Raw genomic sequence first — 17,389 nt, 5'->3', positions numbered from 1 at the left:
TCCCCACGTGGACAAGCTCTCCTCTGGGGGCGTGACCACAGCGCCGGGCCGACCTATGAGCGCCGCCGTCTGGCTCATCCGGCCGGGCTGGCGGGGTCTGCGTCATCCCGGGGGTGGGGCTCCTGGCCGGCGCGAGGCGCGGCGGGTCACGCGGGGCGCGGCGCCGGCTATAAGTAGGGGCTAGCGGCGTGCGCTGCCAGAGTGATGGCTGCCGGCGCGCGCTGCGTGCTTTCTCTTCTCCGCTGCTGAGGCGCCAGCGGCTGCTTCCAGGGTCGGTCGCCAGCCCCGCGGAGCCATCCCCAGAGCCTCCGCCCCACGTCGTGTGCTCTTCGATAGAAGGTGCGTGCGTCCGTGGTTCTAGCCCTCCGCCTGGACCTCGCCTCCCGTTCGGCTCCTCGTTTTCTTTGGTGAGTGGAGGCGCCACCTTGGAAAGGCTCTTTCTTCTCCCCGGGGCCCAGTGTGGGCGCGGCGGCACTGGGGTTGGCCGGCTGGGCCGGGGCAGGCGGCGCAGTGGGGTTCTGCTTTCGTCGCTGACCGCTTCCCCATCCCACCCCGCCCCGCCCGCCCGTCCGTCCGTTCGTTCGTTCGCTCGTTCGCCTGCCCGCCCGCGGGCCTTTTTGGCGGTCCCCTGGTGGCGCGCGCGCGCGCGGGAACGGCCCTTTTCCGGTTTTCGTGGGGAGGGCGCGCGCGGGCCGGCTGCTCGGGGGCCGGGCCGGGCGCGCGCTGGCGGAGGTGGTCCCCGGCGCCACGTGCCCGACCCGTTCTCTCCGGGTCGGGGGACAGCGGATCGCGGATGGCGGGTCCTGCCGGGGCCCCCTAGTCCCAGTGGGTCGGCGTGGAGTGCGGGACCGGCCCCCAAGGGCCCACTGCTATTGTTATTCCTCTCCCTTCCTCCTTCCAGGATGAACTTGCGTCCTTTCTCTTCTCCGCCATGGAATTCTGCTCCGTGTTCCTAGCCCTCCAGAACCAAAGAAACCCCAGACAACAGATGCCCATACGCAGCGTATAGCAGTAACTCCCCAGCTCGGTTTCTGTGCCGTAGTTTACAGTATTTAATTTTATGTAATATATATTATTTATTATAGCATTTTTGATACCTCATATTCTGTTTACACATCTCGAACACCGCTCAGTAATTGTCTGATTCATTCAAGAACCACTACTCTAGAGAATGGCAACGACCGTGGCACCGCTCATTACCACTGCTATTGCTGCTACTGCCGCTTCTAGTCCGTCGGTGAACTACCTATGGATGCTCATCCTGGGTTTTATTATTGCGTTCGTCCTGGCATTCTCCGTGGGAGCCAATGATGTAGCAAATTCGTTTGGTACAGCCGTGGGATCAGGTGTAGTGACCCTCAAGCAAGCTTGCATCTTAGCTAGTATCTTTGAGACAGTGGGCTCTGTCCTCCTGGGGGCCAAAGTGAGCGAGACGATCAGGAAGGGCTTAATTGACGTGGAGATGTACAACTCGACCCAGGTGCTGCTGATGGCCGGCTCCGTCAGTGCGATGTTTGGTGAGTTCTCTACCACCACCGCCTCCACCCCGATTGTCCTCTTGGTGGGTGAGCGAATTCTCATCATGGGTAGTTCCATTCTTGTGTTCTGAAGCTTTTCAGATGGTTACGTTCAGTGATATGCGCTGCGTACATTACTGGAATTCTGCCTTGTGTCTTAATCAGACTTGACGTGTTTTCAGGTTCTGCGGTATGGCAACTAGTGGCTTCGTTCTTGAAGCTGCCCATTTCTGGAACCCATTGCATCGTCGGTGCAACCATTGGTTTCTCCTTGGTGGCAAAGGGGCAGGAAGGTGTCAAGTGGTCTGAACTAATAAAAATTGGTACGTTTCATTCTAAATATCTTTTTATTGTCGTGTTACCACAAGGAGGAGGCGTTGTGTGTGGGAGTAAGTAGATGGTGTCAAGTTGGAGGGATGGATTAAAGTTTTGAAAAAGGAGGACTGAGAGGGAGGAGTGTTTGGGTTCCTGATTTTCATTAGTTGATGTTTCTCTTAATGTGTTCTATTCCAGTGTTGTCTTGGTTCGTCTCTCCTCTGCTTTCTGGTATTATGTCTGGGATTTTATTCTTCCTGGTTCGTGCATTCATCCTCCGTAAGGTAATCTTTCTCCCCCCCACCCCCACCCCCCACATGACCTGGAGTAGGTCGCATTCAGTGGTATTCAAACCGATAGCATTTTTACAAGTGTGATGGGTGTGTAGGAGTGTGACCTTGGAGACCTAGGTACCTTGTTTTGTACCTAACTTCTTTGAAAGAAGAAAGTTTTCAATACCCAAGAAGGCATTTGGAAAGGAGAAATTGAATGAACACTAAGGGGTGCCAAGAAATTGGAGAGATTGAAAGCAGAAAAAAATTAATGTATTTGGCGTGGCTTTGTTTAGCTGTATGCAGGTTACTACTTTAAACCACCATCATAGGCAGATCCACCTTTTTTTTTTATTTGAGGATATTTGCTTTACAGTGTCATGTTGGTTTCATCTGTACAACAACTTGAATCAGCCGTAAGTGTTACATGTATCTCCTCCTTGAGCCTGAATCAGACCTCCCCACCCCCAGGTCATCACAGAGCACTAGCCTAGGGCTCCCTGTGTCACACAGCAGCATCCCACTAGCTGTTTTACACGTGGTAGTTTATGTATGTCAGTGCTACTTTCTCAATTCGTCCCAGCTTCCCCTTCTCCCCCCGCTGTGTCCACAAGCCCATCTGCTGCTCTGTCTCAGGCCAGTTTGAACTGTAAGCTTGAGTGCCCCAGGTGGCTTTTTCTTAACTGCCAGTTAAAATGGAATAGTTTGGGTCTCTACCTAATTATCTTTGTAGTGTTGATTATTGAAACCAGTTTATGAACTTCATGGTGGGGATTCATACCTCTCACAGTGACATGACTTTAATATCTCAGAATAGGTAAAAAGGAACCAAGAAAGGTAAAAATCACAAAAGTCTGTTTAGTTGGCAGAAAAATTGCAGATAGCCATTTAATTTCCTGTCCCTTTGAAAATCCCTTTTGAGGGACCCGATAGCATTTCTTTTATCATGAAGTCTGATGCTGGCTCCAAAATAAATGTAGACAACAAGGGATGTTATTGGACTGAGTTACAGTAAAAATAAATGCATTTTTTTTCTCAGTAAACAAACTTGTCCTTTTTCTGAGGTGAATGACTTTAATAGTCTATTGTAAGTTCTTAAATTCTTCTAAACTGAAGAAATCTGAGTGAAAGGAGACAGGTAGCTTAATCCCAAGTGGTAAGAATGTACTGAGCCATTTGTTTGGTCTAGTTCTAAGCTTCTCTTGGGAGGATTTGTACTTTCTATGGAAATTCTATGATTGGTATAAAGTGACTCACTAATCTGTTTACCATGGCCTGAGTCTGGCAAAAGATAGCAATGTAATATTTTGAAAACTTGAAACCTCTATAGCTTGTTATAATTTGAGAGTAAAAATTGTCTTATTAAGGAAGCAGGTAATGATTTGCACCTACCCTCCCACTCCCCACTGCTGTAGAATATAATAGGATGCTTCAGTTTGAGGGCAACTTAGCCAGGGATCAGAACGCAGGAGAATTAATGGAACCCCCTGTTAGGAATTCCTGCTCATAAAAGTTTTTTTTCCATAGTTTTATTTATCTTTGGCTGTGCTGGGTCTTTGCAGGTGTGAGGGCCTTTCTCCAGTTGCAGTGTGAGGGCCCCTCTTTGCCATGGCCTCTCCCACTGGGGCTCCTGGACTCTAGAGCACAAACTCAGTTGTGGTGCACAGGCCCAGTTGCTCCCTCTGGCACGTGGGATCTTCCCAGACCAGGGATCGAACCCATGTCTCCTTCATTGGCACACCACTGGGCCACCAGGGAAGGCTTTGCACATAAAGGTTTTACACTGGGGTCTGATTCTTTTGATTCTGCTGAGGCTTTGTGTGTCTCAAACCAAAATAGATTTCTTTTCTGGAGTAGGAATGGTCATGCTCTCAGGTGCAGAGTGGGATTTTCAGCTGCTCATACCTCTTATTTGGGGAACACATGCCAGGTATTTTTACCCTCAGTACTTGAGAGCTTAAGTTAGCTATATTAACTTCTAAACTATATATTCCTCATGGGGTATGAGGATGAACATGATCAAGAATGACTGGAATTGCATTTAAAACTACTCAGGATGAACTTGGAGAATCGACACTGGCACCACCTCCCCCTCCCCAGGGGCAGGCACATGCCCTTGTTTCTAATCTACCATTAAGAGATAGATTTTTAGGTGGAGACTGACTATTTCTGGTTACTGTTAGACTTAAAACATCTCAAGAAAACATCTTAGAATGGTCCTGGCTGTTAAAATCTAAATATTTGACCATTAAGATACTTTTCAACTAAGAATTCTGTTTTGGAAATTAATAACATTAAAAGGGCTTTTAGACATTTTCAGTCTTCTGAATGTTCTGAGGGTGTTGGTTAGCCTCGTAGGGAAGAGCAGAGTGAAAGTTAAGGACTGGGACAATAAACAAGGGATAGAGTAAAGAAGCCTTCCTGTTGAGTGTTTAAATTCCAGTCAAAGAAAATGGGTCTTTCAATGTTCCTCCCTTCTGTCAGAAATCATGTTAAATCTATCTAGGGCATCTTTTCAGACATGTCCAGTGTATAAAAAAAGAACTATCCTGGTTGAAAATGAGTTGGGAAGACCACCCCCACTTCCTTTCCCATCCCATATAGTTAGGTGATGAGATGTTTACTTTGAGGTAATTAAGTGTGTGTTTAGATGAGTCAGATGTTGGTAAACATTCTCATAAAACAGCCCTGGTTACCTCAGGGGAGTGGTTGAGTGGAGTTTGGAGGTAGCAGAAGGGAGGAAGAGAAGCCCCTACATAATGTCTGGAACCCTCATGGATTTTGATGTGGGTGTGGAGCAGGGGGAGTCTTAAGTTCCTTGGAGAATTTCTTAAAACCATAGATTATTCTTGAAAAAGGTATACACAGCTCAGGTTCATATCCTTACTACCCTGGGGGTGGGGCCCACATTGAGTGGCTCAGGGTTGCTTAGGTTTTATTGGCTCTTTTTATTTTGTCAGTTTCCTTATCTGTAGCATTCTTTTAGACTGCAGATTGGGGAGCTGATGCTCAGGTGGTTTTCATCAGGGCCCATCATCTCTGCTGATTGGGAATCGCACTTCTGCTTTCTGGTTCCTTAATTTTAAGCCATTAACTCAGTCTTCCCATGTATTATTGATGAGTCTTTTCCTTGTCTCTACCTCTCCAAGATTTTCCATTGGATCTAACATAGCATTAAACCTTTAGGCTGACAACATCTTTGAGGTTTAGCCTTCCCATGTGTTAAGAAGTGCTCTTTTTTTTCCTTAGAATTTATTTTTAGCTATGTTGGGTCTTCGTTGCTGTGCGTGAACCTCTCATTGGGGGTGACTTCTTGTTGCAGAGCACCGGGTCTAGGCACTTGGACTTCATTAGTTGTGGGACATGGGCTTAGTAGTTGTTGCTTCCAGGCTCTAGAGCACAGGCTTAGTAGTTGTGGTACACATAATTACTTGCTCCTAGGCCTGTGGGATCTTGTGGGAACCAGGGATTGAACCCGTGTCCCTTGTATTGACAGCTAGATTCTTAACAACTGTGCCACCAGGGATTTGCTGATGGCTCAGCGAGTAAAGACTCTGCCTGCAGTGTAGGAGATGCAGGTTCAGTCCCTGGGTTGGGAAGATCCCCTGGAGGAGGAAACGGCAACCCACTCCAGTATTTTTGCCTGAAGAAACCAGTGGACAGAGGAGCCCGGCAGGTTACAGTCCATGGGGTTGCAAAGAGGTGCCGCCAGGGAAGCCCTGTGCTCTTGTTTCCAGTCACACCGGCCTCCTTGCTGTTCCTCAAGACAATTCAAGCATTTGCTTCAGGGTCTCTATTTGCTGATGTCTCTGGGACATTCTACCTTCCAGATAGCTTATTCTCTAGCTCCTGTTTCTCCACCTGGGTGTGTACCTGGCTACATGGCTTTATGGCTTGTTGACGTAATACATCTGTGTCTTGGCTCCAATAACAGTCTTTGGACTACCCCCTCCCCGAAAATTAAAAGTGTGCCCCTCCTTCCGTCTCCTTCCCCTTCTTTTTCTTCAGAGCATCATTTTGTGTTAGAATGTCAACGTCAGCTCTGTGAAAGCAGAGACTTTCATCTCATTCACTCCCATATTTTCATGCCTGAATTGGTGCTTGGCACACAGTCTGAATGAGATGACCTCGTATATGATTGATTTTTATCTTAGCACTTTGGTAAATCATTAGTTGTGGCTTATTTATCAAATGTCTAGATAAGATGGTTGTCGCTAGTATATTCGACATGTTTTATATTTGAGAAGTCATTGCAGGTATAAAGTCAGGTAAGAGATGTTGTAATAACTCAGTCTGTTTTTTGACCTCTCACAAATGTAGAATACATCTTCAGGTGTGTGCTCAGAGTTTTATCTGGACATAAGGTACCTTAGAGCCTTGGTCCCCACCCCCCTGTTACGAACTGGGCCACACATGAGGAGGTGAGCGGTTGTCTTCCATGAAACCCATCCCTGGTGCCACAAAGGTTGGGGACCACTGCCTTAGAGGACTGGGGGTTGAAACTGACTGTCTAGGACATCACTAGTCATCCGTAATAGGTAGCCTTGTTAATGTGATCAGTCGCTCAGTCCTGTCCCAACTCTTTTCGACCCCATGGACTGTAGCCCACCAGGTTCCTCTGTCCATGGGGTTTTTAGGCGAGAGTACTGGAGTGGGTTGCCATCCCCTTCTTCAGGGGAGAATAACAGCAACAAGAAAAACCCTGACCAACCCCCCAAACATAAAATCAAACACAAATTCAGATAGATGTAGATCAGCCTTGGTAGGGGGACTTCCAGGAGCAATGTAGGAAAAGACCATTTGTCCTCAGACTACCATGGAGAGAGTTACTGGCTGGTACTGTAATTCCTGGAGCTGCCCTTTGATAAGGTTCTGTGGAAATGGGTTAACTTTTTACAGCTTTTAAGGTCTTGATCTTTATGATAATGATCATTTTACAGGCAGATCCAGTTCCTAATGGGTTGCGAGCTTTGCCAGTGTTCTATGCCTGCACGATTGGAATCAACCTCTTTTCCATCATGTACACTGGAGCACCATGTAAGTACACATCAGAATATTTAAATGTGAATTTAAAGTTGTTTCTAAAACTTGCATTAAATGCCCAATTTACCCCTTTTTGCTTTACAGGGCTGAAATCTACTAGAAGGTGACTGGCCTGCGCCCATTTCAGAAGGCTGCAGGCTAGTGTACGCTGAGTTTAACCTAGATAGTTTTTCAACCAAAGAGACCTGCTCAGATTCTAAATCACTACAGACCTTTACTCTTTAGTCTTCACAGGATCCACCGATAATTTGATCTTATCCCTCCCTCTCTCCTACCTGTGCTAAAAATACCTGGAATTGATGTTAACCTCAACTTCTGACTGCCGAAGAGTCATTAGTTATATGTTGTCTTCGAAATATCAGTCATTTATGACTGGTTTGCTGGATATTCTCATTTTTCTCTCCCAGTTGGAGCTGCTTTGTTTTCTAAGTCCTAAATTTACTCCCTGAATCTGCTTGAATAAGAAGAGTTGGGATGTTTAACACCTGCTCTGTGTGCACTTGGAAGAAGAATTGATGCAGCTAAGAGGAAAAATATTTGTGAGAATATAAAGCTTGAAATGTTACTTTTATGTTGGTACAAAGGCAAAGCACGGATTAAATTAGGATGATACATGTTCAATTTAGCCTCTGAAAAAATGGATAACCTGTAACTTGTCAGACAAAGTCTTATGCCTTGATTAGTCAGTTTCACTCTTGGGTTCATTTGGTTGTATGGCCTCTGACTCATTGGCTCAGACTGTTGTGACTCGTTGGGAGAAAGACATTGTGCATTGCTGCTAGGACAGAGTGTGCTTATAGAGACGAAGTTCGGGGAAAAGATAACTGGAATGGTATCTTGAAGCTATTTATCCTTACTCTGTACTGTGTGCTCACAATTGCAAATACTCTTTTTTAAAAATGCTCATTATGGCCCACTAAGTTGATTTCATTTCTGACTAATGGAGTGTAACTTGCTTCATAAATCTCACTGAAGTAATAAGTCACTGACCAAAAATTGAGTGAGTGAAGTATTTTTTTCTTTTAACTTTTTAAAATATTTATTATTAATTGAAGGATAACTGCTTTACAAAGTTGGTTTGATTTAGTGAAGTATTTTTTTTTTTTTTAGTGAAGTATTTTTAACCTTGTCTCTATTCTTGGAATAATCAGGAAAGAAATTGGACAACTTTATGAGACTATTGATCTTATTAGGGGTTACCAGACTCCTTAACAAATAATAGAGGCAAAGGAAAGCTTGCATGCTGCATTTCCAATCTGCTTTAATTTGGGCTCTTCATGTCGAACTAAATTCTCCATGAGGCTCTAAGCACTCATGTTGCATGTGGTAGCAGCACAGCTTATAGTTCAATGAAATTAGAAACTCAGGTTTTCAATCATTCTTTGAAAAGGGAACATGGATATTTTTTTGTCTTGTCCTTTGGTGGATCATTTACAAGAAAAACCAGTCTCATTTCTACTTTTTGACTTGGAACGTAGACAAATTTAAATTGTGATAGATTGATTAATTTTCATGTATATTTTAGTTTGTGTGACTAATTGCATAATTCAAATTGATAACAGTTAAAATGGAAAGATTGTGTCACTACAGAACTTTAGTTTTGAAGGAGCCTCCATTTATATCTGATTTTTAAATATGAATTACTTTGAGGGAAAATAGTTTCCATTTTATAAGTAATACCTAATAAGCAAAACAGTCACAAGTGCCTAAGATATTCTTGTATAAACCACAGATCATTATAGCATCTTTTTAGGCTTAAATAGTGATCTCTGGTGCTTTACCCTTATCATTAATATAGGCTAGTGGCTTGGAGCCTGTTGGCACTTGTGATAACCAGGTGACTAGTTAATGATCTCTGAGCCATGTGAGAAGTAGGCAAAAGTCTGATTAAATGTGACTTGTTAGTGTGATTACTACCATACTGTTTTCCTTTTGTGTAAGACAGCCCTTTGAACCTTTCTTATCTTTTGATAGATAATGTCCAAGTTTTCTGTATCTTAGTTTGATAAAGCATCCTAAGAGATAATATTGCTCTAGCTAGTTTACAATGGATGTAATAACTTCCACAGAGAACTAATGATATCAGCATGAGAGAAGTGAAGACTGAGGTACTTGCCTTCTTTAACGTTAAAATCCATGTGCCAACATAACACATGGATTTGGTGTGTGCGGCTATTCCAGCTGGAGGCTGGGCAGTGGAATGCTTCCATTTGCTTCATAGTTGGTTGCAGATCCTCAGTGTTAATGATCCTTTACTCTTCAAAGCAAAGAAAGGAAAAAGCCTAGTATGTGAAGGAGCTTGGGAGATGGGTAGTCTAGCTGGTGTGGGCCAGACGGTTGTGGGTTTCAGATGCTATGGGATTTTTCTCCCGAATTCCTCTAGCCAGGAGCACAGTAAAGCCTGTGGGCCTCAGGCTTGGCAGCAGCAGTGAAGGGTGATGGGCTGGCCTGGGAACCCCGGAATCCCCAGAGGAGGGTTTACACGTTATTACATGGGGGCTGTTGCCCTGGGGTTTTCAAGATGCACCGTTTTATCTCCTAGTGCTGGGCTTTGACAAACTTCCTCTGTGGGGTACCATCCTCATCTCGGTGGGCTGTGCAGTTTTCTGTGCCCTTATCGTCTGGTTCTTTGTATGTCCAAGGATGAAGAGAAAAATCGAACGTAAGTAACAAATCATAGCAAAAAAATTCTAACTCATGATGTGTTTGCCTTTTGTTTGTTTGGCCATCTGTAAAAATCCTCTACTTGGATAGGTTGGTAAAGCCAGAAACATTTAAATGGAAATTTGGGGATATAGGTTTATTGTCCAGAAGATGTTCTTATTAACATAATATGACCTGAGACCTAGTCACGAGGCACATTTGACCTTATTTGGGCTGCCGGACAGGCTAGGCAGTTCATCTATTGTTCCTTTTTTTTTTTTTAACTGTACCTTGATCACTTGCCAGTGATATGCTAGATAGATACAAAGAAGCTGTAGTCTACATTAATTGAGAGGATGAGGATTCACTGAAAAATAAAAGGTATGAGATACCTTCACAGGAAACATTTACCAAAACGACTACCATATATAGCTTAAGTCAGGTTCAGGTATTCAGAACTAGGTTTGTATGTACCTCTGACTTTAGATTTGATTAATTCTCAGCACTGGAGCGCACATGAAGGGCTCCTTTAGACTCTTACTATACAGAGTATTCCAGTAGAATCAAATATGGAATGTTTTGATTGGTATCAGTCTCTATACCTTATATTTCTGTGCTCACTGATTGAGCTCTCTTGAAGTCATATTTTTCTGCCCTTCTCATCTGTGAATGCTGGGGTGGTGATTTCACTTGTTTCTTGGAAGCAGCGGAGAGCTGCATGGACTGCAGTGGCAGCAGCAGGATGCTGCGTCATACAGCTGGGCTGAGGAGCCTCTGAGAGGCTCTGTGAGCTCAGTCCTTCAGGCCTTTGTGACCTCATTTTTCCCTCAGGCTGGGAGGAGACAAATCTTGCTAAGGTTTGATATCCTGGGCTGTTGCCTGACTGGGATGCCTAAATGCCCCCGGGGCATTGGTACGGAAGCAGAAAACATTCCCTCCTGGTCATGGGATCAAACACCATAAGGCACTTCTCTTTGTTTATATAGAGGCAGAAATTCAAGTCACCTTGAGTTGCCTGCATTGAGCTGAGTCATGTTGCTTGAACTCATGAGCTGAAATTGCAGGCCATTCCTTTTTTAAAAGAACATGCAAGAACTTCCCTGGTGGTCCAGTGACTAAGACTCCACACTCCCAGCGCAGGAGGCTTGAATTTGATCCCTGGTCAGGGAACTAGATCACCTACTGCAACTCTGGCCCAATGCAGCCAAATTCATTGTTAAATTTTTAAAAAATGCATGAAATTCAGTCACTTTTCAGTTGCTAGTCAACGTCTCCCTACTTGAGTTACTTCCTACTACAGAAGGGATCAGCAGGACACTCAGAATTTTTTTTTTCATTTGACTGTACTGGGTCTTAGTTATGGCACATGTATCAGGTTCTCTGAGCAAGGTTCGAACCCAGGACCCCTGCATTGGAGGCTCAGAGTCTTAGACACTGGGCCACCAGATTTTACTGTCTGGGCCTTCCCTGAATAAAGTTTACAACCCCTGATACTAGGATGTTCTGCATTTGCATCTTTGGTTCCTTCCTAAATGAGAAATAGGAGATGTGGCAAATAAAACAGACAGAAAAATTATCCCGAATTTTCACCTAAGTTTACATGTGGCCTTACTTTGAGATGGATTTTTTTTTTTTTTGAGGAGGAAAAGGGGAAATGAACAAGTTAGTTTGGTCACAACCAAAGAAAAATATGCTTCTCTCCTTCTTTTCTAGGAGAAATCAAGTCTAGTCCTTCGGAAAGCCCCTTAATGGAAAAAAAGAATAGCTTGAAAGAAGACCATGAAGAAACAAAGTTGTCACTCAGTGACATTGAAACAAGGAATCCTGTTTCGGAGGTGGGTTCAGCCACCGTGCCCCTCAGGGCTGTGGTGGAGGAGAGGACAGTCTCATTCAAACTTGGAGACCTGGAAGAAGCTCCCGAGCGAGAGAGGCTTCCCAGTGTGGACCTGAAAGAGGAAACCAGCATCGACGGCTCTATGAATGGTGAGTGGGCTCTCCTTGGTGGGGACAGGCAGGTTTCCCTGTTTCCTGCACCACTGGGGGGCTCGCTCTTTGGATCGGATGCTCTTGGCATTGAGTGTTGGTACCTTTTGGTCTTGGCAGGTGCTGTGCAGTTGCCAAATGGGAACCTCGTTCAGTTTAGTCAAGCTGTCAGTAACCAGATTAGCTCCAGTGGCCATTACCAGTATCACACCGTGCACAAAGACTCCGGCTTGTACAAAGAGCTCCTGCATAAGTTACATCTTGCCAAGGTGGGAGACTGCATGGGAGACTCTGGTGACAAACCCTTGAGGCGCAATAATAGTTACACTTCCTACACCATGGCAATCTGCGGCATGCCTCTGGATTCCTTCCGCGCCAAAGAAGGCGAACAGAAGGGTGAAGAGATGGAGAAGCTGACGTGGCCTAATGCAGACAGCAAGAAGCGAATTCGAATGGACAGCTACACCAGTTACTGCAATGCTGTGTCTGACATTCACTCAGCGTCAGAGATGGACATGAGTGTCAAGGCAGAGATGGGTCTGAGCGACAGGAAAGGGAGCACTAGCTCTCTGGAAGAATGGTGTGACCAGGACAAGCCAGAAGTGTCTCTCCTCTTCCAGTTCCTGCAGATCCTCACGGCCTGCTTCGGGTCCTTTGCCCATGGTGGCAATGACGTCAGGTCAGTCAGTCAGGATTCTTGGCATGCTCATTCTATTTTTATACTGCATCATCTTTTTATATATAAGGCTCGGTTTGTGGGACATTGAATAATGCAGATTGAATGAGATAAGAGCAATTGATGTACAAAACAGGAAGAAAAATTTCTTCAGAGAGATTACAAAGAATGCTTGTTTCCATTTCTGTAGGTGATAAACACATCTTTCACAGAGAAGCCATTTATCAAGATAGGATCTAGTTTTTTGATAAGAGTTACTACCCCTAAAAAAAAAAAAAAAAAGTTACTGCCCCTAGAATGAGTTTGTAGGCTATTAATCCTAGTTCTGTGGTTTGTAAACTATTCATGAAATTCAAATTTGCCTCAGATGGGCCTATAGAAAGACAGGCCACCAAATGTGGGGTGTTCCCTCTGAGAAGAACTCTCACGGTCTCCTGCTGTGTATGTTGGGAGCGGGGGGTTCCATTTGTTTCCCTTGAAAGACAGTTTGCTAATGAAAGCTTTGCTTTAGAAAACTTAGTAAAGCATTTAACAAATAGGATCTTGCCGAGTTGTAGTTTTGCCTGCAAAGTCATCTTTGCTCTTTTTCTTCCAGCAATGCCATTGGTCCTCTGGTTGCTTTGTATCTGGTTTATGACACTGGTGATGTTTCCTCAAAAGTAGCAACACCAATATGGCTTCTGCTCTATGGTGGTGTTGGTATCTGTATTGGTCTCTGGGTGTGGGGAAGGAGAGTCATCCAGACCATGGGGAAGGATCTGACACCCATCACGCCCTCTAGGTAAGTTGGTAAAGCAGGTTCTCAGGCTAATGATCTTGTTCTTAAGATAACATATGAGAAAGATGTGTGAGCTAAGACTTAATGACTGTATATTTGGCTTTTATCTGTGTTTATGGAGCCAATACTGATGTTTACCAAGTTCCTCAAAGTAGAAGTGCAAGCCTTTTAATAGTGGGCTTACAGAAAACCTTAAAACCTTAAACAGTGGAAACCAGAAGAGGAATCTCATGGTCTGATTTAAAGCAGATTTCAGAAGTTTAGAGCAAACTGAAGATGTCGGGTAGTTAGCACTGCAGGATTGTGCGAACTTTTGCTAATTTACCACAATTTAAATTCCATTCTTGACTAGTGATCTATTTGTGTCCACAGCGGCTTCAGTATTGAGCTGGCATCTGCCCTCACTGTAGTAATTGCATCGAATATTGGTCTTCCCATCAGCACGACACATTGTAAAGTAAGTGATAAAAGGGTACTGTGTTTTTTGAATGGTTTTAGTAGATATGTGGAGAGGTGTTTTTTGTTCTTTATTTCCTTTGATATTTTGGTTTAGAAAGTTTTACACTGTGGGAGTGTTCAAGAGTTGACAAGTGTAGGACAAGTGACTAAGAATGTAAAGACCTATTTTGCAATTCCTTGTGTCTGTTTTATTTAAGCAGATAATATATTTTATTTTATCCTCCAAAATGTGAAAGCCCTTTTGAGGTAGCAAGCCTGTGAGGCTTGTTGGTCTGTCGAAGGGCAGTTTATAAAGCAAGCATGCACTCCGAGCCTCTTAGAATTGAAGCACCGAGAAACTTCCTGAATCCTAAGGTTGCTTGATGAGTAATAACTATAGGATATCTATAGAGAAGGAAACAAACTGGCTTTCTTAAGGGAATTTAAGTTGGTTCATCATGGAGCCTTTGAGTCATTTTTCTTCCAGCGAGATATGCAAATGATTTAGTTATTAGGTCTAATAGCAGCCTCCCTCTAGAATCTTTGGGAAACCTAACACTAAAAAAGAATCTGTTACTAAAGCAGTTTTTAGTGAGTGAAAGTATCAGTTGCTCAGTTGTGTCTGACTCTGCAGCCCCGTGGACTGTAGCCTGTCAGGCTCCTCTGTCCATGGGATTCTCCAGGCAAGAGTACTAGAGTAGGTAGCCATTCCCTTCTCCAGGGGATCTTCCCAGCCCAGGGATCAAACCTAGGTCTCCCGCTTTGCAGGCAGATTCTTTACCATCTGAGCCACCAGGGAAGCCCTGTTATTAATAGTTCATTAAGTTCCAGCATCTCGGAAAAAGAGAATTTTCTTTTCCTATTCTGTTTTGCCCCAGTTACCACAGATTCAGTGCTTGGATTTTATGCGGCCTTCATCTTGTTCCTAATACAAACCAGTTCTCATGGATCAGTGTGGTAGTCTGGGGCTCCTCACCTGTATAAGGTCACAAGTCTTATTTAGCACAGTACCCTGGCACGTTAGTAACTAGTTCCTTGGTGGTTTCCTCCCACAGGTGGGCTCTGTTGTATCCGTTGGCTGGCTCCGATCCAAAAAGGCTGTCGACTGGCGACTCTTCCGCAACATTTTTATGGCCTGGTTCGTCACGGTCCCCATTTCGGGTGTCATTAGCGCTGCCATCATGGCAGTCTTCAAATACATCATCCTCCCAGCGTTAGGCTGTGTGTGATGGGAATTCAGGTCAATGTTTGGGACCACCTGACACATTTCCTGCTCCTTTGAAGAGTGACTGCAGTGTTACCGAAGACTGACAAAAGAATCTCTTTTGAGTTTGGGAGCTGTGGGAGGGAAGCTCTACTTGTGCTGTAACTGCTTTCGTGCTAAATATGACTTGTCTCAAAATTAGCTATGTAAAATAGCCAGGTTTCCACTGGTTCCTCTTGAGGTCCCTTTTCCCTCTGGGCTGTGAATTCCTGTATATATCTCTCTACTTTTTATATCAGGCTTCAGTTGCATTATGTTTTAATGTTGTCTCTGAAGATAACGTGATTTCTTTTCTTTTTTTTTTAAACAACCATCCAGAGCCATTTGACAGAGTGTGCTCTGCTTTGTTGGTTTCACCAGCTTCTGCCCTAACACGCACGGGGACTTAACAAGAAACACCGTAACCCAAGCTTCCCTAGTAGTCTTAGAGAAATAGTCACTTGTACCCTGCCCACCAGTCGGCAGTGGCGGGTTCTCTTGGCATCTGTGGGAACTTCTAATAGGGTCTTAGGACGTGGTGAAAATTTAGGTTAGTAGTTCCTTCTTTGCAAGCAGTTCATTGACAATTCTTGCTAAGAAGAAGTAGGAAGAAAAATCCTTCTGGCAGTCTTGGGTATTTCTTTAAGATTTCTGACAGTGCAGGATGGATGAATGCTGTGGAATATGAACTTCAGGCAAGGTAAAATGGGCCAGGCTTCCATGTTCATCTGTCTACCTCTTAATAAATAAAAAGCCTACCGTTTTTAGAAAACTTGTCGTTGCTGGTTTCGTTCATACACATCTGTTCGCAGATCAGTTAGCCTCATGCATTCTTAGGAGAATGTAATATCTTAGCAAATGAGAACTGCCCTTTAGCAGCAGGCTCCCTTCTCCCTGAAACATTTCTTAAGATCCCAGAATATACATGACATTACTCCACGGGGGCTGTTCTAACAGACTAAGTTTTTTTTTTTTTTTTTTTTTAATACTAGCACATCTTGGACATTTCGTTAGCATGTATCTACTTGTTTTTAATAGCCACAAAGTTTACCTGTTCGGATGGATTATCTTATCATATCCTTGTTGAGATTGTTTCTAGCATCGCTGTTAGGAAGAAGGCTAAAATGAGGGTTGTGTGTAGCTTAGCTACGTTAAAAAATTCTCTGTTGGGAGAGTTCCCTGGTTGTTCAGGGAGGCACATGTGCTTCCAGCCTGATGGGCGGCCAGGGGAGGAGGGTATGTGCATAGATGTGATCCCTGGCTGTGGAAGTAAGATCCCACATGCTGTTGCAGTGTGGCCAAACAAAGAACCCTTAAATTCCCAGTGTTCGGATTTTTCAATCTTGACACATTATCTCTCTTTATACTTGATCAGAATGGTTAAGCAAAAGTACATGGCTTAAAAAAGTTAACAAAACTAGGTTGGTATGTCCTGTCCTCAGAGTTTTAGATGTTTTTTTGGAAGCCAGACAGTAACAAGAATAAGGCTATGCCTACCTGGCCTGTGCCTGAGAAGTTAGATATGTGGTTAAGTACTTACCATGAAGTCACTTAGTAAATGCTCATCACTGCATGTCAGGCCCTGCACTAAGCATTCCATTCTCAAGACCTCTTGCAGTAAGTTTTATAATTGTTTTACAGATCATGGAACTGGTCTAGAGAACTTCTGTATCTGAACCAATACTAAGTTAACAGAATGGAGAGTCCCAGGCCAACTGAAAGTACCCATGTAACTTCACTTGAGGAAGGAGATGGGAACTTTGGTAGTAAGGGGAACCTAGCATTAAGCTCAGAATTGAGGGTTCTGCAGGAGGCCCTCTTGAATTTTGGTTCTGGCTTCCTCTCCTGGTACTGTCCTCAGAAACCCAGAAAATATGTTTTTAATAACATTAAATGGAGAATAGTAACCCTCCCCAAGATTTTTTCCTTGGCCCAGATGAGGACAGCTGAGGAAGCTCTTGAACCAAGAACAAAAGAAGAGCAGCTAGGTCTGGGGAAGAGGAACCCCAACTGCCAATAAGAGGTCAGAGGGGATCTGTATTTCCATATAAAGCAATACGTGGGACTTCCCTTATGGTCCAGTGGTTAACAACATGTCCCAATGCAGGGGACGTGGATTTGATCCCCTGGTCAGGGTACTAAGTCCCTACATGCTTTAAAGCAACTTAGCCCATGTTCTGCAACAAAGACCCAGGGCAGCCAAAATTAAATAACTTCTCTGGGCCAGGGACACAGGCTAGTGTGAACTCAGACCTAAAAGTTGCTTTTCTTTTCTTTTTTTTTTTACCCTCCCTTCAATAAGCTATTTTCATCAAGGTTACATGTATCCATGATAAAGTAGCCAAGTGATTGAACAAGGCTTGTCAAGTACAGGGGTCTCCCTCTGTCTCCCCCTTTCCAGAGGCAACCACTTTTAGTATTTGTATTACTACTTGGCTCTCTCAGTTTGGGGCCCTTGACACCCCATAGTGTTTCAGTCTT

At 44.2% G+C, this 17,389-nt stretch overlaps 1 protein-coding gene across 1 annotated transcript; it reads left to right on the top strand.

The window, feature by feature from the left end:
• Positions 1-186: 186 nt before the first annotated feature.
• Positions 187-15,680, top strand: SLC20A1 (solute carrier family 20 member 1). The gene is made up of 11 exons (XM_061155325.1): positions 187-407; positions 902-1,517; positions 1,700-1,840; positions 2,031-2,116; positions 7,045-7,141; positions 9,690-9,809; positions 11,504-11,773; positions 11,894-12,452; positions 13,045-13,230; positions 13,600-13,684; positions 14,721-15,680. The coding sequence occupies exons 2-11, from the start codon at positions 1,172-1,174 to the stop codon at positions 14,892-14,894; spliced, it is 2,064 nt and encodes a 687-aa protein (XP_061011308.1). The 5' UTR covers positions 187-407; positions 902-1,171; the 3' UTR covers positions 14,895-15,680.
• The last annotated feature ends 1,709 nt before the right edge of the window (positions 15,681-17,389 follow it).

This window comes from Dama dama, chromosome 11 (assembly GCF_033118175.1).
Source record: "Dama dama isolate Ldn47 chromosome 11, ASM3311817v1, whole genome shotgun sequence".
Taxonomy (NCBI): Eukaryota; Metazoa; Chordata; class Mammalia; order Artiodactyla; family Cervidae; genus Dama; species Dama dama.
Note: the sequence above shows the minus strand (reverse complement) of the source record. Positions and strands in the feature narration are given on the sequence as shown.